The 25,933-nt window shown below is 35.0% G+C and overlaps 1 protein-coding gene across 1 annotated transcript in view; it reads right to left on the minus strand.

Annotated features, from left to right (window-relative positions):
- LOC150103016 (DNA-dependent protein kinase catalytic subunit-like) overlaps positions 1–17,380 on the minus strand; it is a 63,543-nt gene extending 46,163 nt beyond the window's left edge. Inside the window, exons 1-2 of the mRNA XM_090398051.1 lie at positions 17,291–17,380; positions 13,374–13,430 (exon numbers count right to left, since the gene is read on the minus strand). Coding sequence (XP_090254177.1) covers positions 13,374–13,430; positions 17,291–17,380 — 147 coding nt within the window. The remainder of the gene's footprint in view (positions 1–13,373; positions 13,431–17,290) is intronic.
- Positions 17,381–25,933: the final 8,553 nt, after the last annotated feature.

Here is a 25,933-nt window from a genome sequence, read left to right on the forward strand (position 1 = left end):
AAACAGTTAGCTGATGGACAGGTATCAGAAAGCTGTATATGGAGGAGGGTACGAATCAGCCAGATTTAAGGTGATCAGTGGTTTACACCTTAGAGATCAATCCTTAAACCATTATTATTCAATATATATATATTAATATTTTTGGAAGGACCTGACATGAGAGATGTTCAATTGTTTACTGATGATACAAAGAGAAGGAGGGAATTCAGGGTTGCTACTGATATATAGCACTTATAAAATGGTTTGAATAAGCTGGAATTATGGACAAATCATTATGTCTGTAATTCAAAATTAATGCATTTTGGTGGGATTATTATTATTATTGCACCCTCCATGGAGATGTCACTCATTGTGGGAGGTTCATTCAACTGGCAGCATACTATAACATACAATATCATATCAAATCTTAAAATCCTTAACACTCCTTGCATTAACAACACATTCTGGTAATGTGTTCCATTCACTGACAATTCTCCATGTAAAAAATCTAGTCCTCACACTCTTCTTCATTACACTCTTACATAACTTCCAGGGATGACCTCTGGTTCTTCCCCTCTTGACTTCTACTTTTTATATAATCGCTTCTAAATTAATCTGATAAAATCCTCTCACCAACTTAAACGTCTCTATCAAATCACTTCTAATCCTCCTATCCACCAAACTCTGCAATCCACATCTCTTCAACCTCTCTCCATAGCCAGCATTCCAAAGTCCTGATATTGTCTTAGTCATTCATCTCTGGACCCTCTCCATGTTTCCACATGACAATGAAAACCAGGTGACCAAATCTGAGCACAACAGTCCAAGTGTGGTATGACCAGTGCTTTATACAGTGGTACAACTATTTCCTTATTCCTACATGTTAGAGTACTTCTTATCATATGCAGTCTTTGCAACACTTGCAATATGTCTTCTAAACTTCAGTCTACTGTCAGCCATCACTCCCAAATCTCATCCACTTCCTATGGTATGGCATTGTTAATATAGTACACAGCCTTATATTTCTGCACTCCAAAATGCAGCATCTTGCACTTATTCCACTCTTTTGTCCAAGTCAGAAGTCTATTCAAATCTTTCTGAAGGGAATGAACATCAGCAGTGCTACTTATAATTCTCCCCAACTTTGCATCATCAGCAAACAACCGAAAGATTATGGTGGATAGGAATTTGAAGTTCAATGTCATACAACAAAAACCGCAACTACAACTCAGAGGATGCCTGCAATATCAAAATGACTACTGATATGTAAGGTTAAAAAAGTTATTTTGCCATTTTACATGTTCTTGATATGACTGTACCTCAACTATTGTGTGCAGATTTGGCCTCCTGGATTTCAAGGGGATAAAGAAGCTGTGAAAAGGGTGCAAAGAAGAATAATAAAGATGATGTCAGGATTATAGAAAGTAGATTATGAGAATTTAACAGATTGATATATTGGTAAACAAGAGAAAGTGAGGAGGTGATATGACAGAGGTCTATAAACATCTGAAAGGATGTTATGGGATATCGACTGATAAAATTTTTCATTATATGGAAGGCGAGAAGAGAATACTGGGTCATCCATGGAAGCTAAGTTTGTGCACTGTTAAGAAGAAGAAATGGATTAAAGCTAGATTTTTCTCTCAAAGAGCAGTAAGTGGAGAAGTTGCCTATTGAAGTGATGAGTGCATCTAGTGTGAATGAGTTTAAGAGTAGGATGGCAGGTGGAGTGGTGACATATGGCTTCCCTTGATGAGTCCTTGACTTCCTGGAAGTCATCTCAGATAACAACAAGATTATTATTATTATTTGGTTAAGATGATACTTGTCTTTCAGAGTAAAATGCAATTTTGCATATTGCAGGGATAACCAATTATCAATCCCAATAATAAATATCAGGCATGGTGAAATTATTGGCAAGATGGATATGTAAGTTAGTGCTTCTTTTGATATATGCTTAACTGCCACCTTATGAGCATGAGAGGATTTCAGATGGTAGCTGGCTCTCTCTCTCTCTTTGCATCCTGAAATGATATGTTCAGTCTATTTTTTGTCTCTTTTTCATCCTTCCAACTTTGGTAAGCATAGAAATAGGCTGAATGGTCTAACTTACAGTTTACACATTTAGGTTTCTTTGGGAGCACAATTTATTATCATGCTCTAAATATGTGGTAAAGCAGTTTGGCCATGCCCATATTTCTCACATAAAAAGCATCTTAGTGGATTTAGGGATGTAGAGCCTAACAAACAGTTGAGATATCCTGTTTTTAGCTCACTACGTATCACAATGTGCACATACCTGTCCCTCCATCTTTAAAGCTCAGATATCATATCTCCTTAACCTTGAACATCAAGGAGATTTCACACTGATAGCAAACCTATAGAACAGTTGAATGTTTCATCATGTGTTAATGACACTTGTATTTCCCTCCTCACTGATGTTGCATGCAGTAGTTTTTCTAGGGATGCTCATATGATATTTCAACAAGATTACCAGAACACTGCTTTTGAAGATCTTGTCAATGCTTCTAAATCCTTCTGAATAAAGAAAGGTAATATAGCTAGCTTCATTGTGAGTAGTCAGTGTATTTGCACTCTTGTAAAATTGGTGATTTTTATCTATTTTAAAAATCAGATAAAAATCGTGTTCAGTGTTTTTATAAAATATTTTTTATGAGGATATTGCAATATTAAATATTAAAATGGATCAAAAAATGCACAAGAAATGGAACACACTAACAACAGTGAGGCTGAGATCAAGAAGAAGGATTGCCCCGCTAAGGAGGATATTATTAAGAACAGATTAATATTTGCAACTTGTCAACTTTTTTATAACATGATTTGTTTTCAATTTCCATTCCTATATTAGAAGTCTTGCATTTAAACTATACTGCAATATATTTATAGCTATAAATATTATTGGAAGAATGAAACATCAGCTGAAAAGTGTTTATGCCTCTTATTATACCAACTACAAAATATGTTTATTTAGAGCACTGAAAAAAAAGTTACTGTTTTATTGGTGTGTGTGTGTGTGTGTGTGTGTGTGTGTGTGTTACCCAATGTTCTTTTATTTACTTGTTTTTAAAATTCTGATATGAATTTTAACCTCTCATAATATTAAAAAAATTAACAATACAAGTACATGTTTGTCTACAGAAAGTATTGTTATACCCTGATAAGTTAAGAATGTTAAAATTCCACTTGTCATGGTTTAACGAGCAAAGAAGTAAAAACCCTGTAAAATAATTAAGTAAACATGCTTGTTTCTAAGTAGATATCGTTGTGAACTTTAGAAAATATTGAATACATCGATTTAAGAAGAAAGAAATAATTAATTAGCTCAAGGAGAATTTTATAAGGTTTTTTTAAAAAAAAAGGAATTTTAGATAAATATGTATAAAAAGTTGCCTGAGACAAAGTATAAATTAAGAGAGTTATGGTTTTGTGTTGATATTAAATCCGATGTAAGGACATTTTGTAAAAGAAACACTAGAATGTATTCTGTGTGAAAGATAGTCCAATGTTCAAGGACATGCTGACGATTGCCCCCAGCGGTCACGTGGAGTAAACAAACAGGAGAGAATGGACGTCGTGAGGTCATGTGACATAGGAAATCAAGGTGTCAGATGAACAGCGAAGTGTTGTTTTTTTTACCAATAGGGTAAACGTATAAAAAGGTTAGGAACCCCCCCCCCCCCCCCTTTCAGTCTCTTGGTCTTTCGTCGTGTGGAGCTCTCACATTTCCTCGAGTAGCGAAGGTTTAGTCTGTTGCTGGTTTGGGGATGGCCAAACGATACCTCTAAACTAAGACGATGTTACAGCAAGTAACCCTGTCCTAGATTCTTGGAAAGTAGCGGTAGACCATGCCGTTGAAAGGTCAGCAGATGCACATGTCCCAAAGTCTAAGCTGGTAATTACTATGAGGTCTTGACCCGAGGTAGATTGAAGGAAACAAAGAAATGTCCTAGTGAAACAGAGGATAGACTAAAGCAGACGCAAAGGGATAGAAGTACCATTGAGTGGAGATAAGTAAAGTTTGTTATTTATATGAATGTAATCTGAATATGTATTAATATGTGAAGCTTTATTAGTGAAGGACTCAGAAACAAGTATAGGTCAGGACTGTAGTGCGTGTGTTTTATATAGAAAGTCATGAGTGAATGGTTATTAACTGAAACTGAATCTTTGTATGTTGAAGAATGGTTAATGTTACCAGTAGTTAGTATAGAAATCAAATACTGGAATTTAGTAGTAATCTAGATGATATAGAATTACTTACTTTTGTGTGAATTATATGAGAGAAAAAAATGTGTTCAGAGATCACATCTGATGAAGTCAAGCTAATTAATTGATTTAGATTAGAATGTGTTTTATTTAGAGTGATGATTGTTCTTGTATGTTAAATTGTAATCTTAGAAACAAATAAACCTTGCTTGATTTTAACTAAATATATATGAGTCTGTGTATAGAATTCGATGCACCACTTGTGAAACTCATTACAGATCTGAGCGGGAGTTTAATTGAATAAAGTTAAGGACACGATTGCAACACCCTAGGTCACATGAGTATATCTTCTAACTTACTTCTTGATTGAGATATATCTTTAATCTAATAATTCTAAGTGGCGCAGTCTAAAAATATAAATTTCTTAGGATTTTACGAGAGGTAAGGTTTGAGGACTCTGTCACATTGAATTTTTGGCTCTACCCTGAGGCTATTTCTTTGTGTGATAGAGATACCACGTGACCATGTAGAAAAGACTTCACTTTTAGCGGCTTGATATAGAAATACATGGAATAATGTTGAAAGTGGACACAACAGTATATAAAAGGAATATGTATGTATGTAATAAACATCCATCGCATTAATGATACTACAACATTGTTTTTGAAATCAATTTTCGTATCAAGCAAATTTAATTTTGCAAACTTTTTGAACACTAAAATCTGTTTTTCCCTGTCTTCTTTTTAAATGTATCCCTTTCACTCTCAAAGCATTATTTTAGTTTTTTTTTTTCTTTCACTTATTGTGATATAATGCTAGAAGTTGGGATACCCAGGTCAGAAGGCACTGAAATGGCTACTGGGGAAGAGCAGAGAGGAACTTCCAATGAAGTTAACAAGAATGATGAAGCTAGATCAAAGCCTTCTGGAAGTTCAACTTCTGATAGAGTTAATCTCAGAAGAAAATGCCTCTGCTTTACTGATTTACATAAAACAGGAACGTGGAATGTAAGAAGCATGTATCAAGGAAAACTGGAACTGGAAGAAAGAAATTAGAACTCGAGTTAAGATGTTAGGAATCAGTGAACTGAGATGGACAGGAATGGGTCACTTTGATACCGATGATTTCATGATATATTACTCTGGACATGAAACCTTCAAAGAAATGGAGTAGCATACATAATTAGAAGAGAATACAGAAAATACATTTTGGGTTACAATCCAGTGTCTGATAGAATAATTCTAATCAGAACAAAGGCAATCAGAATAACAATAAGGAAATCAGAATAACATTCCAGTGAATGTTACACTCATACAGGTTAATGCACCCACTACAGATTCAAGTGAAGATGAGGTAGAAGAATTTTATAGCAGTTTGCAAGTGGTAGTATACAGTATTGATAAAACAGATTTTCTCTTGATATTAGGTAATTGGAATGCAAAAATGGGTTAAAAAAAAAGAACAAGACATAATGAAAAATTTGGTTTAGGACTGATGAATGAAGTAGGAAAAAGGATGCTGGAGTTTTGTGTTGAGAACAGTTGCTTTATTGTGAACACTTGTTTTCAACAACATAAAAGAAGATTATATACATGGACTTCACTGAATGGAGAATACAGAAATCAGAAAGATTATATTGTTGCTAGCAGAAGGTGGAGGAGTGCTATCCAAACACTAACTGGTGCACACTGTGGGACAGATCATGAAATTTTTGATAGCTGAAGTTAAATGGAAATTGTTAAATGGCTAAGAAAAAACAAAAGGCCAGTATCAGATTTGATTTAAATCCTATATATGAAGCATTTAAAGTAGAAGTTGGAAAGAAATTAAAAAGTTTGGAGAAGACAAAGAGAATTAGAAAAACTGGAAAGAAACAAAATATAGTCATAGAAGCAGCAAAGAAGACTCTAAATAACGCAACAAGAAAGAAAGATCTAGGAAAGATAAGGAAAAAATATCTAAACAAAAGGTGCAAAGAAAGTTAAGAAATCAATATTATGAGTAGAACAAACAAATCTGTTTAGAAAAATAAATGTTAGAAAAGTTGTTGGAACTGACAGTGTGTCAGTGGAATTATTGAGAGCAGCTGGGGGTGAGGTAGTGAATATATTGACTGAAATTTGTTAACAGGTTTGGAAGTAAATATACTGGCTTAGAGATTAGAAAAAGATCAGTATTCATCCCAATTCAAAAAAGAAAAAAAAAATGAAATCCCAGAGATTGTGAGAATTATAGAACCACAACTTTAATTTCATATGGAAGTAGAGTAGTACTGAAAGTGATCCAACAAAGGTTGAAGCCATATGCGAATAGAGAAATGCCACAACAAGAACAGATAGGCTTTAGGAGAAGTAGAGAAACTAGAGACCAAACAGCAAACATGAGATGGATTAGGAAAGAACAAGACAATTTCAGAAGGAAGTATTCATCTGTTTCATTGACTGTAAGAAAGCTTTTGATTGCATGGATCAAAACAGACTGTAGATTATAATGAGATCAATGAGAATACCTGAACATCTAATTATCTTGATATGAGAGCTGTACGACAATCAAGAAGCTTCAGTAAAGTCTTTGGAGAGACAGACAATGTTCGAGTGGAAAAAGGGGTATGGCAGGGTTGTATATTGTCGCCCTATGTTTTTTAATATTTATAGTGAATATATAGGTTCCTTTAATATTCTTTCCTATATGGCCTCACTTGGCTGACTCTTGCTTATTTCGACACCAAGAGTATTAGAGTACTCAAGACAGAGGGTGTCTCTCCTTTTCCCAACTTCTACTCTAGCTGGTAGAGGGCAACAGTTCTACCAGTACTTGCAGGAGCACTGCAGTGGAGAAGGCAACGGGAAACCACTCCACTAATATCCCTAGAAAATGTTAGTAACAATGGATAGAACTTATAAGGGAGCAGCTACCAGCCTGGCAAACCAAGGTGGCATCTCTTGGCACAGAGAAGAAAAGAAGGTGCACATTGGAATGGATACAATATTGGGAAATAAGGACACTTCAAGGGCTGATGGTCCTCCCGATCAAACCTCTGAAAGTAATTTAAAACAAGCTATAAACAAACTGAAAATTAAAGATCATCAGAGAATCAAACTTGCAATATGGAATGTGAGAACAATGAACAGATGTGGAAAATTAGAAAATCTCAAACACGAAATGGACAAAGGAAAAATTGATATCATAGGGCTCTGTGAAGTCAGATGGGAAGGAATAGGTGATTTTTATAGTGACAAAATAAGAGTAATTTACTCAGGTGGAGATAAAAAGGAAAAAGGAGTTGCACTTGTTTTTAATAAAAGAACAGCAAAGAGCATTATTAACATAAAATGTCTGAATGACAGGATTATGGTGGTAAAATAAGGCTGAACCGGTGGACATAACAATAATGCAAGTATATATGCCAACAAGCAACCATTCATATGAGGAAATAGAGGAAATGCATGAACAACTACAAGAACTAATTAAGGAAGAAAAAAAGCAAAGACTATATGATTATAATGGGAGACTGGAATGGAGTTGTGGGAGAAGAAGAGGATGGGAGTGTAGTAGGAAGATACAGACTAGGTAATAGAAATGAGAGAGGGGAAAGGTTAGTGGAATTCTGTAAAGAAAATAAGCTAATAATTATGAATACTTGGTTTAAGAAATCTAAGAGAAGACTATACACATGGAAGAAACCAGGAGATACGGAAAGGTATCAAATTGATTATATTATAGTAAAGCAAAGATACAAGAATAGTGTAAAAAATGCATGCACGTATCCTGGAGCTGATATTTACTCTGACCACAACCTACTTTTCATAGAAATAAATGTGAAACTAAAGAAAATAAAAGAAGCTATGAAAAGGAAAAAATGGAACTTAGAGAAATTAAAAAATACCAAGGAATTTGGAAATAGATTGGAGAAAGAATTTAGAGGAAACAAGTTCTCTTGTCAAAACTGAAGATCCAGAAAAGAAATGGGAACATGTCAAAGAGAAAATAAAGAAGATTGCAGAAGAAATTGGATATGAGAGAGCCAAAAGAATAAAAAAAACCTTAGTTAATCACTGAGATGATTTCTCTAATGAAAGAAAGAAAGAAAGAAGAAAAGGGAAAAATAAAGACACCCCAGAAAGGAAAATACAATATAGAACCTTGAATAACAAACTGAGAAGGGAAGCAGAAAGAAGTAAAGAAGATTGGCTTAAAAAAACAATGTGAAGAAATGGAAAATTATGAGAGAGTGGGAAGGTATGATCTTTTGTACGAAAAAGCAAGAAGCATGAATCACAAGAGAAATGGAATTTGAGCTAGAGGTATAGAAAATAAGAATGGCAAAATTATAACTGAAGAAGATAAAATCCTAATGAGATGGAAAGAATACATTGAAGATCTATATGACAAGGAAAACAGACCAAATGAGTTGCCATTAGAAGATATAAAGAAGGTAATGAAGATGATCTAGGCCCAGAGATTTTGAAGACAGAAGTAGAAATGGCCATTAAAGAACTAAAATGTGGAAGGGCAGAAGGAAGAGATGAAATGTCTGCAGAATTCCTCAAACAACTTCGGAAGAAAGGAACTGAAGAACTAACCAAAATAATAAATTTAATTTATAACAAAGGAGAACTACCAAAAGATTTTATGACCTTAATATTTATACCTATACCAAAGAAAAGTAATGCAATGAACTGCAAGGATATTAGAACAATAAGCCTCATTTCCCATACCTCAAAAATACTTATGAGAATCTTAACACAGAGAATTGCATCTAAAGTAGAAGAATTTCTTGGAGAAGATCAGTTTGGTTTCAAGAAGGGTAAGGGAACAAGAGATGCAATTAGACTGTTAAGAATAATAAATGAAAGAAGTCTGGAAGTGAATAAAGAAGTTAATATCTGTTATATAGATTTTGAAAAAGCTTTTGACTTTGTAAAATGGGATAAGATGGCAGAAGTAATGGAAAAGATTGGTATAGATTGGAAAGACAGAAGGCTAATTATTTCACTATACATGGGACAAACTGCCATAGTGAGAGACATATATGGTACAACAGAACCAAATATCATTGGACGAGGAGTAAGACGAGGCTGTTCTCTGTCACCAATTTTGTTTAACATGTATTCCAAAGCAATGTTAAAAGAAGTGCTGGAGAATGCAGAAGGAGGAATAAAGATTGGAGGTAGACAGATATTTGTAATACAATATGCTAATGACAAGGCATTATTATCAAATACTGAAACAGGACTACAACATCTGTTGAACAGATTACTGGAATTCTGTATCAATTATGGAATGAAAATTAACATAAGAAAAACAAAGGTAATGAAAATAGCGAGGAAAGAGGCAAATATGGATATCAGAATAAATGGGGAAAAATTGAATCAAGTAAAGACATTTAAATATCTAGGAAGTGTGATTAGCAGTATAGCAATGGGAAGAAATGCCTCTAATAGAAAATGGAATTTATTCAGAAGTAAAATGGACAGAAACCTAAAGAAAAGACTAATAAAATGTTATGTGTGGAGTGTTGTCCTCTATGCAGCTGAAACTTGGACATTGAAGAAAGAAATTAAGATTTTGGAAAGTTTTGAGATGTGGATTTGGAGAAGGATGGAAAAAATCAAATGGACAGATAAAATAACTAACGAAGAGGTCCCTAAAAAGAGTAGAAGAAGAAAGAAGTCTGTTAAAGAGGATAAAAAGAAGAAAACAAAACTGGCTCAGACATATTCTTGAGAGGAAATGGAATCATCAGAAATGCCATTGAAGGAAAATAGACTGAAAAAGACCCAGAGGAAGAGTAAGAAAAACAATGCTAGATGACATGTTGAATGGAGACAGGTACACAACCTTGAAAGAGAAGGCTCAGAATAGAAGAGAGTGGAAGGAAAGTTTTTGCTACCAAGAAAAGAACCTGCTCAATTGCAGAATACTTAAGATGAAGAGAGGAAGTGAATATATTATAAGAATGGCTAACCTAGACAAAGATCCAAATGGAATAAGGATTGGTGGCAGAAAAAAAAAATTATTTAAGATATGCAGATGAAAAAAAACCTTACAGCAGAAACTAAGGAAGATCTGGAGCAGTTGATTCCATTGGTTAAGAAGGAAAATAGCAAGCCAGGCTTAATTTAAACATCAGCTAAACAAAAGTGATGGCATCTAGCAATTGAAATGAATTTATAATAAAGGGAGATAAAATAGAAATTGTTGAAAGTTATGTATGATTTATTGAGGTCCAGAATCAGAAATGATGGTAAATATGAAGATGAAACTAAAAGGATAGTCATGGCAAAAAAGCTATGATAAACCTCACAGAAATTATGAAAGGTAGAAGTGTGAGTAAGGCCATAAAAGTTAGAATTGTCAAAGCAATGGTATTTCCAGTAATGATGTATTGATGTGAAAGCTGGATTATTAAGAAGAAAGACAGAAAGGGAATTGATTCATTTGAATTACGGGTGTGTAGGAGACATAAGAATCTCATGGAGTGCAAGAATGACCAATAAGATTTTAGAGAATATAAAGACCGAATGCCTCCTTGGAGGCGATGACTGCTAGTTAATCAGAAGTTGATGTACTTTGAACATATTATGTGAGCTGATGAATCATAGGAAAAGAAGATTGTGGGAATGAGAAGAAGAGCAAGACCACAAAAAAGTTGGATGGACAACATAAAAGAACTTACCAACTTGAATTTACAATTACTGAAAGAAAGGACAGGAGACTGAGTGGAATGGAGAGGCTTTGTTCACCAGATCACCAATAATTGAAAACAACTGGTTGTTGTGTGCCATCCAGTCGTTTTCAATTCTTGGTAATTTAGCCAAAACAACATATTGTTTTGGCTAAATTACCAGCCTCTCTGATGTAATTCTTCCTCTTTTGGTAAAAATTCTATTCACCTAAAAAGAATATTAAAAACTGTATTTTAAAAAATTCAGACATAATGATTAGTTTCTATATTAATTCACTATTTATCAATGTACCATTAACTGAGCTCCTTGATTTGTTAGAGTCACATTTTTCACCAGACATGTTTGAATAATTCAAATTTACCATACATGCTTGCTATTTTGAATGAAAAAGGAAGATATACAAACAACTAGATGGGACAACTATGCCCCCCCCCCCTTTAGCCAATTTCTACACAGAACACTTATAAAACTAAGCAATGAATACAGCCACTCTCCAACTGGTGGTTTGGCTGTGCTATGTTAATAATGTGTTTGCTTTTTGGCCACATGGTCCAGACCCATTAGATACATTTTTAGTGCATTTAAATAGCCAACACCCTAAAATCCACTTCACAATGGAACAGGAATCACCCTTCCTGATGGTTCATTATCTTTTTCTGTTGATAGAAAACCTACACATACTGGGAGATATCTGCACAAACATTCAACACCATGAACCAGTTCAACAAAATGGTATCCTAAAAACACTAACTCACAGAATCAGAGCTCTCACAATGTTTAAGCTGATGGCTATAATCCCCCCAAAAAATAGACAAAATAATAAATACTCCGCAGATAAAGATACCATGTTATCTTTATCCATGACAATGCTTCAGTTACTTTTGGGAAAAACATTGGATTAAAATATTCTTTTTACTTCTATGTTGTTGGTAACCCATTAAAGTTCTTTATTCATTTGAACACCAACACAAGTTTAATAAGTGCATCGCAGTGCTAGTCATTTACTACACAGGAGTTGACATTTCCTTCTCCAATTATGGAAGACATATGTTTGAGGAATACACATATCACTGAATAAATCAGAAATGTTTATGCAGATGTACATAAATGTCACTTACACAATGTATATACTTGGTCACTTGCATCACCAAGGGTTCTAGGCAACTATTTAAGAATGCTGCTGGGTGCCTATCTGGCTGGAGCCACGATTTTGAAAAACAGCAGAGTGACTGTTTTCTCAAAAGGTAAAGTATCCCAGGTGTTTAATCAGTGGAAAAATAACCTACACTGATTGTCTAAGAGGCATAACTGTGGTTCTAAGACAGCCTATCATTATCTGAGAAGGCTTGTAAGGACAAACAGAACTTCCTGTGTGGAGCAACTGAATAAGAATTTAATCAAGTCTGTTCCTGACCTATATCTCACCAAATCATGCACAGGGAATTAAAGATTGGTACTGATAGTCACGTCTCTATATTGAAACCACTGATTTCTGCAATGAACTGAAAAGTTCATCTACAGTGGTGTTAGGAACATCATGACTGTACACTAGAAGATTGGAAAAAAAGTCACATGGTCCAATGAGTCACAGTAACACCTTGTTTTTTACTGATGGTAGGCAGAGAGTTTGGCAGGAGCCTCTTGAAGCAATGAACCCAGCATGCCTTTGTAAACACAACTCATGGTTCTGGAGGTGGTGTCATAGTGTGGGGCATGCTCTGTTCATAAGGAATAGGTTCCTTGATATTTCTGGAAGGTCAGGTGTCCTTCACAGAATATCTGAACATTGTTGCTGATCAAGTCCTCTTGCAATGTTGATTTTCATCCAGTAGGTGATGGTGACCCCAGCAATGACCCCAGCTTGTCTTGTAAACGTAACTCAAGGTTCTTCTGGAGGTGGTGTCATGGTGTGGGACATATTCTGTTCATACAGAATGGGTTGCCTGATATTGCTGGAAAGTCAGGTGTCTTCCAAGGAATATCTCATCACTGTTGCTGATCAAGTCCATCCTGCAATGTTGACTTTTTATCCAGAAGGTGACAGTTGTTTCATGGACAACAATGCTACTGTCTATTGCACAATAATTGTTCAGCAGTGGTTCAGCAAGCATGAAGCTTGCTGCACATGAAGCGATTCCCACCATCTTCTCTGGCCACTAGAAAGCATGGATCTAAACCCCATTGAGAATGTATAAGACATGTTAAAAAATCAGATCCAGGAGCAAAGTCCTTGTCCATTAAATGTGAGCCAGTTAACACCTGATGAACACCTGGTATGTTGTAGACATAGATGCGAACTAATACTTTGTGGAATCTATGCTAAAAGCATATGTGCTGTAATTCAGGTTAAGGATGTCCAACATGGTATTAAATTAAGGTTTCTAATTCAGTGGCCAGTATGTATAGGAAAGTCATGCTTTTGGAGGTATATTTTTTCTATATCATAGAAAAACAATCTAAAATATTATAAATAAATACCTTGAATACTGCTGCATCACTGGTATTTTTATCACTCTGGTTTAAGATTTTGGCAATCTGTAATAAATGAAACAAATCGAAAATTAACTATACAAGTTCATTATTACTGTTGTTGATATATTATAAGTTTGTTTGTTTTTTCTATTATATATATATATATATATATATATATATATATATATATATTATCTAAGAAAAGTAGAAATTTCAACTTTGAAAATAATTAGATTAGTACTTCAACACCTTCACACAGGGCAAGAACAAAAATCAGGCTATTCTTGACCTTGCAGCAAGAAGACACAAAAAAGTTAGGTCATACTTTCTGCATATCAGTGGGCATACAGCAAAAATCACAATGGATTTTTCTAATTGAAACCTAAACTACGCTTGGGGTGGGGGAGATGTGTAGGTTTCAGGATATATTAGTAACCAATAATTAAGGAGGAATCTATATATGGTTTGTATATTTAATTATTAAAAGATGTAACTGTGAACTAACATTATTAAGACATGAGCCACGTGAGAATGCTGGCAAATATAAGGGAGGGAAAGAACAGGAGTGAAAAGAAATAATATCATTAGAGGCAAATGCATTATGCATTACTAATAATTTACACGTGAGATGTATGTGTATGCCTCCACAAAGTTTCTGGGATGGAACAAATTACATGTGATCCTATCTCCACACGTATCTATAAGGGATATAATTATAAAAAAAAAAAAAGATACAAGATGAGGAGAGGGAAAGATTTGTTTGCAAAATATAAATAACTAACAAATAATGGCTATAGAAAGGGGCTGAACTAATAATGTTGATAGATAATAACAATGTTGCCAGCTTGGCTGGCTGAGTAGTTAGTGTAACTGCTCTCCAACCAATAGGCTGCAGGTTCAAATCCTGCTATAGGCACTGATGTTTGTAATTGTGTTTAGGTGCGAGATGAAGTTCATCACCTGGTTTGAGACCACTGCCCCATTTACTGGAGGACTGAAGTGGCTTGAAAACAAACTTTAATCTACCCACAGTACAAATGTACTATAGTCTGCAAATAAACTTTCATGAGTGAGAGCCACAAAGAAAAGATGATTAATCCAAGCATGGAATAAATGTAACACTTTTATGCTTTAGAACATTTAATAAATAAATCATTTTATGCAATTTGTTGTGCTTGTGAGATGTAATTTCTATTTTTTTATTAATATTTTGCTTTGTTTTCTAATAATTTTCTTTTATTTAGTAGTTATGATCACTGAACACTTTTTTTTTTACACAGTAATACATGCATAAATAATTTCCTTTTTTATGCAGACATATTCTAGTTTTTCTTTATGCACATAAAAATTACTACTTAAAAATACATCACATGATTAGGTTATTTTAAAAGTTATAAATATTTAGTTAGTATTTTGTTGGAATCATCAGAACATGGAATTAAGTTTTATTCAGAAGAATAAATGGATTTTTACTCATTATTCTTTGAGAAGAATAGAATGAAAATATCACTGTGCAGTGAAATGCATCCTTGCCCCCACACCTTTCTGCAGATGCAAGGAAAAACAAAGTTTAATTGTATTGCTAAATATAGTACAAAGATAACTAGTCTTTCATTCTTGTGAAAGCTAATGAGCAAGAGATGTGGAATTGAGTAAATTAGATGTCAATAAAGCTGTGCAACTTGATGATATATCACCACATACTTTGAGGGAATATGCCAGGGAGTTCACGTCTGCTTTGGAATACATGTTCAATATGAGTTTTACATTCTGTCAAGTTCCAAAGAAGTGGAAGGAAAGCAGGCAAGACTATACTGCTTCCTAAGGAAGCGGCAGAGCTCAAGCATCAAATTATAGGTGTTGGAGAAGCTGGTGAGAACTAGCATCCAGAATTGGGTTAACAACAAATGGTATTATCTTTGATGGATAGCATGGATTTGCTAAAGGGAGGTCATGTTTTAGTAATCTACTTAATTATTACAATAAGGTGACAGCTACACTGGATGAGGGAGATGGATACACAATAGTATACTTAGATTTTGCAAAGGATTTTGTTTGATTTGAGTTGAAAGCCAACTAGAGCAGATGGAGTTGGATATTAGACTAGCCACTTTCATACACCAAATCAATAGCCTTCCATGTATTTAATTTATCATAGGAAAGGATGGTTGTGCGAGTTGCACAGCCTTTTGATGTATATATATCTGTCTTCACTGGTAGATATACACATCAAAGCTCTGTTCATCATGCCTTCCAAAAATTAAAGTCAACAGCAAAGAAAACGTGCCATTTGTTCTATTTCAGCCTTAACAAATGCTTCTCATCATCAAAAACATTAGTGGAATCTCAATTCCCCCCTTCCCAAAAAAAATAATTATAAGAATAATTCCATATATTTTTGAAGGTGAAGGCAGAATCTTAAGTTTCACTCCATACCCACATATTTTCTATCAATGAAATTTCTAATCTCCTACCACCTACAAAAGATAAACTTCCACACCTCTGTCTCTGGCTGGTGTTCACAGATTTCTTGTAAATGTAATCTAACATACTTTGGGCAGACAACCTGTTCTGTGGAGGGAAAGAAAAAGAATTAGTGAACATCAGTATTATACTAAATACCTTAAACCTTAAGTCTGGTCTTGCACAACATAGTATTGATACCAAATACATTATCCTTTGGAATGAGTTTTGCCTTTTCCATAGTAATTTTAAATATGAACATCACTTCAAATAAAGTTGTGAAGCCTTGTTACAGCAATCTAATTTGAATCAGAATGACTGCCACTCTCCTCCAAAAGTTGAGAAATGTCAAAAGTTTATTTTTCACTTGGTTAGAGTATAATAAAATTAGTTTAATCCTTTATCCAAGTGTGAGCAAACAAAGTTTGCACCTGAAAGTATCTTCAGGACTGGGGTAAGGTGGTGTTGTACCACCCTTAATGCATAACATTAGACATATCCGCAAGGAGATGTGTTTTGCATTATAGGAGATACTGAGATATGAGTGTTGGTAGCTTGCTCCACCTTTGCAAAGAGTTGCCCTGGTGTTGTACCACCTTACCCCAGTCCTGAAGATACTTTCAGGTGCAAACTTTGTTTGCTCACACTTGGATAAAGGATTAAACTAATTTTATTATATATCCAAAAGTTGAGAGATTCTCATCCTATACAATATCAGAAATAATATTTATTTATTTTTTTAATACGATCTTTCCAGAATGCAACAACTGTTTCAATGTTGAACCCACTATTGTATTTACCCTGCATTCTTGTCTCTTTGAATAGCTTATTTCTCTAATAATGATTTCCGTTGTTAATATTTCACTTATGACATCATCATGAAATATATGTGTTGTTTTCATTCAAGTTATTTACTTGTGTTTAACGTGTTTTGCTCTCTTAAAAGATACATTCTGGAAATGAATAATTTCCAGAATATATAGTCCCTAAGTCACTAAAATGCAACCTTCCATAGATAAAACATTATAAATTCACTATAAATTGTTATGCACAAAGTCTACAGAGCCTAGAATAATGTGAATCTAAGCTCAGAAATAGTAAATTCAAAATTATAAATAAATGGCCATATATCCAAGGTGAAAAAAATGCTTACTGAATTTAAACTCAGCTTTAAAGTACCAGTTTGTACTCATTACAGCAAACATGTTGGGACCATTGAAATAGTTCTTTACAATGAACAGTTTGCTACAGTCCATTTCCTTTAGAATAGCAGTGTGCCTTAACGAACTCTGGTCTGGACATTTAGGTAGTTTGTTATAGTAAGCAAGTTTGCTATAATGGTGTTTGCAGTAGTGGGAGATGACTGTAGTTTTAAAATTAAAAACTTAATATATCACAAATTACAAGAAAGCTAAATGATATTTAATCTTTACTCTTTTTTTTTTTTTTTTTTAACTTACTTGTTTCAAGAATGCTTCTAAGGCTGCATATCCAGCTGATCGCATTTCCCTGTTTGAGCATTTCGTCCAATATACTAATTCATTATACATTGTTTCATAATTATCGAAAAGAAACTGACTAAACTGGGGAGAATGAGCAGCTAATAGATGGAGTCCAGCTGGGAAAAAATTATTATTATTATTATATATAAACAAAACAACCATAGAGAATTATTTTTTAACATAAATGTAAACCTTATGCTGAATTCATTTAGAAAATTAGAGAAGTACACACCACACATCAGCAATTCATTTTAGATACTGGCTTGAGAAATTATTATTATTATTATTATTATTATTAATAAACAAGACCTCATGGAGTCAAAGACTCATCTAGGAGGTCCTTTTATCTCACACACATCTCATCATACCGGGTCTTAAACACATTCAAACTCCTTGCAGACACCACACTCTCAGGCAAGGCATTCCAATCATTCACAACTCTGCACGAAAAAAACCTGCCTCTCACTCCCCTACTCACACCCTCTTTATACAGTTTCCAGGGATGACCTCTGGTTCTCCCCTGATCTCCCACTATTCTCTGTAGAACTTCTCCACCATTGATCCTATAACAACCCCTTACCAACTTGTAGGTCTCTATCATATCTCCCCTCTTCCTTCTCTCCACTAGACTCTGCAAATTACATCTTTTCAATCTTTCCTCATACTCGACATTCCAGAGGTCAGAAACTACCTTAGTCAGTCGCCTTTGGACCCTTTCCAACATCTCTTCATCCTTCTGAAAACCAGGTGACCAAATCTGGGCACAATAGTCCATGTGTGGCCTAATCAAAGCCTTATACAATGGAACAAGAATCTCCCTACTTCTACACGTCAGTGTCCTCCTCATCATTCCCAGAAGTCTTTGTGTTGTCTTCACAATTTTGGCAATGTGTCCCCTAAATTTTAGATCCTTATCCACTATCACTCCCAGATCTCTTATTTCCTCTACTTCCAACAATATATTCTCACCAAGCATAAATTCTGCATCCCATCTTTGTTTTCCAAATTTTAAAACCTTACATTTTGCAACATTGAACTCACATCCCCATTTGCTTGCCCAATCACTCAATTTATTCAAGTCTTCTTGCAAGGCCACAACATTATGTTCTCTGTATCATGCTATTTTCTTCCAGGTGAATATGTTCTGTGAAAACAAAGAATAGAATATAGCCTTTCATCTCCTTAAACAGAATCTGAACAGTCAAGATTCAAAACAGTCATTTTTTCTTGATAAGTTCTATTCCTTATCAATGTTTCTTGATAAGTTCTATTCCTGTTAAAGAGTGATCAACCATGTAAATAGTTGAACTAAATCATGTTCAAAGATGTATGCTGTTTTAACTGCATTTTAAAAATTTTGTTTTGTTACAAGGTAACATGTATTTTTCTTTAGGTTGCATAATTTCATTTTTGGAATGAATTTCCCGGTTTGATATGAACACAGATGGATAAGAAAATAACTATTTATTAACATAAAAGCTAATATTTCGCTGGTATTATATCCAGCATCTTCAGAGCACACAATACAAAGTTTGTGTTGTGTGCTCTGAATAATACCAGTGAAATATTAGCTTTTAAGTTAATAAATAGTTATTTTCTTATCCATCTGTGTTCATATCAAACCGTGAAATCCATTACAAAAATGTCTGACGAACACATAAGCCTATCCATGTGCATAATTTCAATTCCTTAATTTCCTGAATTTAACATATAGTTTAAGATATTATCTTCAAATATCTAAAACAGGGATTGCACTGTACAATCATTTCTCCTATAACATGCATTGTAATGCATGAATATGTTCATAACAATTGATAAATAGAGGAATAAAATCATGATGGTATTAGTAAAAAACATGAATTTTCACAGGATGACTATGCCTTGTGATACTAAGTAACACCAAGTGAATACAAATAATACCACTTAGGTGAATGTAATAACCTGTTGAGGAATACACAAAATACACACCTATTTCCAGAAATAAATACCCATGAAGGTATTTAGTTTTGGATGGGGGAAAAAAAATGTAGGTCTTAGTTGAAAAAATGGGGCTCAGTGTTACACAGAGAGAGAGAGAGAGAGAGAGAGAGAGATGGTGAGATTGATGAAGAGGTGACTGGTAGAATTAGCAGAGGATGGTTAAAATGGAGACAAGTCAGCACTGTTTTGTGTAACAAGTGTCCCAATTCATCTAAAGGAGAAGTTCTACAAGTCAGTTGTGAGGCCTGCCATGTTATATGGATCAGAATGTTGGGCTGTAAAGAAAATACATGAGCAAAGGATGAATGTGGCAGAAATGAGAATGTTAAGGTGGATGTGCAGAATAACAAGAAAGGATAAAATTAGAAAATAATTTATCAGAGGTAGCTTGGGAGCAGTACCAATAGTTGAAATAATGGGGGAAAACAGGTTAAGATGGTTTGGGCATGTTGAACTCTTCTGAGCTGAACATTTTCAGCTCAGAAACTGAAAATGTAAATAGGACTATGAATCTGAATGTGGATGGGAAGAGGTAGACTGAGGAAGACATGGAGAGAAGTGGTGAGAAGAGACATGGAAGAGTGTGGAGCAATTGAAGAAATGGCAGCACATGATAGGTAAAAATGGAAAAAAGAGGACTTGCAAGGCTGACCCCAAATAGATGGGATAAGACACAAGGAGAAGAACTAGCATTCTGTTGGGTAACTACAGCATAACTTCCCACACTAAGCTTTATTAAGTCCATTAGTTTTATTCATCTCTCCCCCCAGAACACATTAATTGGTCCTTAATTTACTTTCCCCATGCACTGGACAGTTTCAAGTATTGGTAATCAACAATAAGAAGTATTTTAACCTAATATAATATAATTTACTTCAGAATTAACACTTATATTTCAAAAGGTTGCAAGAAGCAACCAAAAACAACTTTAGTTTAAAAAAGTCAACTTCCCATTGCATTTTGTAGAGCACAGAAGCTTAGACAAGATTAGCTGTCTTCATTTACTTACATTTCAGTCTTTCATGGAATGAACATCGGTTTCCTCATCCTCCAAATATTTCTAAGCATTCTGCTTTACTTTAGTTTAAATACCAATAAACCTTGCTAACAATCCTTAATGCTATTCAAGAAGATTCAATTTTGACTAAGTGATGACCTACTACAGGGCTACATTGCTATTACAAAATAACTCAATTGCTGCTTAATGCCTTTTCTACAGTTAATTCCCGAAGTACTGCTAAACTGAAGTGACATTCATGTTTTTCAATTTCCTTCAAACCAACCTATTAAAATACAGACAGCATCTGATCAATACCTTCAAACAGAATGAACTAGATTTTCTTCTTTTATCTATATCTATTTGTTTTCTGGAACAGCAGCATTTCCATCCAATGCGCCTAAAGGATTATAACCTACAGCTATGAAAGACCCCAATAAGTTTTATTCTCTGTTCAGAACTTCTAACCCAAACACATTACTGTGGGTTCTGTAACTTTTTTAACCAATCTACAAATATTCAAACACTTGTCCAGGTAGTTACTACAAAACATTTGTAAGATCAGAGAAAAAGAATTAAGATATTTAAAACACTTTTCCAAGTGATGTTACTTATGAAACATTTATAAGATAAGAAAGAAAGAAAGAAATCAAGTTACCTTTTGGCATCTCATATTTTTCATGCTTCAAAGAAGAATCAATCACTTTTCTTACACTGCTATAGATTTTGTAAGAACTTTCTGGATCTGAAACATTAAATTCACACCATCACATAAAAAAAGCAATTGAAATTAATATCATTCAATGTATTCCTGTTTGTCTGTTTAAACTGATATATATATATCAATTAACAATATCAAGAAAGAAAGAAAGTTGCAGCAAGCAGTAGTAGTGTATTTGAATGATGTTACAAAAAGTGTTTTTTTATTTTTTTAACTAAATTATTATTAGTAGTATATGGACACTTCCATGGAGTCCGAACACTCATTACAGGAGATCCAATCTATCCACACAACACAATCTATCATACCTCTCCTTAAACCCATTAACAGACAAAGCACTCACAACTGGCTCTAGCAACCGATTCCACTCATTCACCACTCTCCAAGAAAATAATCTAGTCCTCACACCTCTTTATTCAACTTGTTTCAGCCAAGTGCTGAAACAAGTTGAATGTGAAAATCTACACAATATGTTTCAGCACTTGGCTGAAACATATTGCGTAGATTTGCATAATAGTGCTTTTGTGTGATAGCTAGAGTGGATATAATCATTGTGCTGTGGTATTGTGAATCTAAAAATGTTTTGGAATGCAGGAAAAGTTATCAAGAAGGTCTATATGTGAACTATAAGGTGGGTGATTATCAGAAACTCCATAGTCAATTAGTATCAATATATTGGGTTGATGAATAGTGTAGAAAAGATGAAAAATGATTATGTAGAAAAGATAATAAGTAGTATCTAACACAATCAATGCATAACTACATGTCAAAAATTAGGTGAATAAACAGAGTAGGATTGAGATCGATGAACAGTGAAATCAAGCAGTGTTACAAAAAAGCTGTTATGGAGAAAGTACAAGATAGTTCGCAGTGAACAGATACACGAAGAACATAAAGTGCAGGCCAGAAAAGTGACAATCATAGTCAAAAAAAAAAAAAAGCAGAATATGAGAAGAGATTGGCCTGTCAGGTCAAATTCCAAGGGAATTTTTCTGATATGTGGCAAGTAAGAGGAAACATAATTATGGCAGGTTGATGCTGGTGGATAGCTATGGTAGCAAAGTAAACATAGCAAATGATACAGTGGAATTATTTAACAAACATTTCATCAGTGTATTGTGGTGTGAATGATGCTGTGCAATATGTAGAAGAAGGCAAGAATTAGAAGAATTAAAGGTGAAAAAACTGGAGGTGTATCAAGTGTTGCTTGGGTTAGATGCTAATAAGGCTGTGGGAATGGATGACATATCACCGCATATTTTTAAAGAATGTTAGAGATGAAAAGAGTTAGCAATGCCCTTGTGATGGTTATTTAATGAAAGTCTTGCAATGGGTAAGATTCCTAGGGTGTGGAAATAAAGCAAAATAATACCTCTCCACAAGCATAGTTAGAGAACAGAAGTTTTAGATTATAGACCGGTCTGTATATCTGCAATTGTGATCAAAATGTTGAAAAAATTGGTTAGAAATAGAATACAGGAATAGGTTGATGAACATAAGATTCTCTATGATAGTCAGCATGGGTATGTGAAGTGCAGGTCTTGTTTTAGCAATCTGCTTATGTTTGATGATTAGGTGACAAATTTGTTGGATAAGGGAGAGTCATATACAATGATATTACCACATGACAGTTGGTGCACAAGTTGCAGAGGATAGGAATAGATCACATATTGGTTAGATGGATCAGAGATTGGCTCTCTGAATGATACCAGCAAGTTGTGTATGATGGGGCTGTGTCTCAGAAAAGGAAGGTAGCCACTGGCATGCCTCAGGGTTCCTTGGGGCCCCTACTATTTAACTTGTTTGTTAATGACATTTCATGTGGAATGACTGGGGATCTTCAAATGTTTGCCGATGATGCAAAGTTAGGTAAAATTATCAGGAGTAGCGCTGATGTTAATTCTCTACAGGAAGATTTGAATAGACTTTTCACTATTCAAATCTTCCCGTAGAGAATTAACATCAGCACTACTCATCAGCAAATAAGTGCGGCTGCATTTTTAATGTTAATAAATGCAAGGTGTTACACTATGGAATACCAAGATACAAGGGTGATCTGAAAAGTTCTCAGCCTCGACCATACATGGCAACACTATCAGCAAGATTTTTTTTTTTAAGTTGGTACATCTGTCATAAGCATCCATGTGAAAATGCAAGTCATTCTATCAAGTAGTTTGTTTTATACAGCTGTCTGAAGCAAAAGTGTTGTCTGTATCACTTGAAATGGATAAAATTGAGTATCGTGCAGTTATAAAATTCTATGTAAAAGAAGGTTTAATGCCAAAAGAAATTCATTCAAATTCATAAAAGTTTATGGGCACTCTTCTCCTTCGTTTTCGACAATTAAGAAATGGGCTACCAAGTTTAAACGTGGCTGTGCAAGCCTTGAAAATGATCAACGTGAAGGACATCCAAAAAGTGTAACAACATCAGAAATCATTGATCAAGTGCACGATACGGTATTGGATTACCGACAAGTCAAAGTGCATGAAATTGATGAAACTTATAGGCATTTCAAAAGAATATGTAGGATATATTTTGCATGAAGAATTGCAAATGAAAAAGCTTTGTGCAAGATGGGTGCTGCGTTTGCTCACAGTAGATCAAAAACACACTTACATGAAAATCTCTGAACAGTGGTTGGAGTGTTTTAACAAGAATAAAATTGTTTTGTGCTTAGATTTATTACTATGGATGAGACTTGGATTCACCATTATAACCAGAATCCAAACAGCAGTCAAAACAGTGGACAGAAGCCAGCTGTTCAGGTTTTGGGATGTTAAAGGCATTTTGTTTATTAATTATCTTGAAAAGGATAAAACAATAACTAGGGAAACTTTCCTAGTCTTTTAACCAGACTAGACGAAAAAATTCATGAGAAAAGACCTGGTTTGCAGAAGAAAAAAAACATCTTTATCAGGACAATCCGCCTGCCCACAAAGGTGTTTTGGCAATGGGAAAATTAAGGGATCTGCACTATGAATTGATGGAACTTCCACCCTATTCCCGAGATTTGGCTCCCTCTGACTTCTATCTCTTCCCAAAACTAAAAATCTTTCTCACTGGTCAGTGTTTTTCTTCGAATCAAGAGGTGATTGCAGCTGTAGAGGGGTATTTTGCAGATATGCTGGAGCATCGCTGGAATAGTATTAGTCTTAAGGAAGATTATGTTTAAAAATAAAAATAATTTTGAAATTATAAATTCATTTTTTTATTGTTAGGTCGAGAACTTTTTAGACCACCCTGGTATAAGGCTTGGTGAAGCTGTACTTCATGAAGTGGATGAGATTTGAGATCTTGGAGTGATGGTGGACAGTGGACTGAAGGCACATCGCACATGTTGCAAAGACTGCACATCGTATTGCTGCTATGACACCCACCCACCTAATAAACAACCACCAGTATGGATTCCATTGCTGCCGATCAACAGGAGATCTGCTCACATATGTCACCCATCTCTGGACAAATACCATGGAGAAGTTTGGCGAATCTTAAGTGATTGCACTTGATATCTCCAAAGCTTTTGACCTGGTCTGGCACAAAGGCTTATTAAGCAAGCTGCCATTGTTTGGTCTGTCTCAAGACTTCTGTAGTTGGATTGCCAGCTTTCTGTCTGGACGCACACTGTGTGGTGGTGGATGGTTCCTTATCCTCTCACAATTCAACTAATGCTCGGGGGTTCCATAAGGTTCTGTCCTCTCACCAACACTCTTCTTGCTATATATCAATGACCTAATTCAGCTGACCTCCAACCCAATACACAGTTTTGCAGACGACAGCACATTGAACTCCTTCCTTTCTTTTGATAAACCTTACTCTACACAGTTCACCTCAACCTACAGAACATCAATCACCACTGCCCTCAATTCTGATCTCCAAGCCATCCTCCAATGGGGTTCAGATAACCTAGTCAATTTCAATGCTAATAAAACCCGGCACTCTTATTTCTCATAAAAAGAACCTTTTTCTCCCAGTATTATTTTTGACAGCACCGAAATTTCCAGACAATTTGTGATTTCTCTTCTTGGAATTATCCTGACATCAAGCCTCTCCTGGCATAAACACATCACAACCATTGCATCCTCAGCTTCTAAAAATCTAGGATTTCTCTTTCGCTCAAGACGTTACTTCACCCCTGAACAGCTGTTAACCTTATACAAATCACAAATCTGCCCAGCTTTTGAATACTGCTCCCACGTATGGGGTCGGACTCCCAAAAGATCCCTCAAAATGCTTGACTCAATACAGAGGAGGGCAATCAGACTTATTAATGACCCATCTCTTACCAACTCACTCCCCCCACTTTCATACATACGATTGGTCTCTGCACTATGTGTATTCTACAAATATTTCCATGGAAAATGTTCATCTGAAATAGCATCAATCATTCCCCCACTTAGTACCAAGCTTGTTGGAACACATGCAGCTGCTGCTGCTGCTCAACGTCTCTTCACAGTGCATCTACAAACCGAGGGAACAAGTTTCTTTTCCTCCTCCTTCATCCCTGCAACTGCTGTACCATGGAACAGTCTTCCATCTGTTATGATCCCCACGGAATATAATATACAGTCATTTAAATCAAATGTGAACAAATACCTTCTTTTCCAACCCACTACCCATGCACAGTACTAATGTACTATAGATTGATCAACCACCCTCTCGTGTATGGGCACAACATAAAAAAAACCATAAAGTACATTGACATGTAAGGATAAGGAGATGGTCGTGAATCTATATAAGGCATTGGTCGGACCACACATGGACTATTGTGCTCAGATTTGGTCACCTAGTTTTCATTGTGATGTGGAACCAATAGAGAGTGTCCAAAGATGAATAATCAAAGTGATATCAGGACTATGAAGCGTTGGTTATGAAGAGCGCTTGAAAGAATGTGGATTACAGA

Source organism: Typopeltis vanoorti, chromosome 9, assembly GCF_054136105.1.
Source record: "Typopeltis vanoorti isolate ZY-2024b chromosome 9, IOZ_Tvanoo_1.0, whole genome shotgun sequence".
Classification (NCBI taxonomy): domain Eukaryota; kingdom Metazoa; phylum Arthropoda; class Arachnida; order Uropygi; family Thelyphonidae; genus Typopeltis; species Typopeltis vanoorti.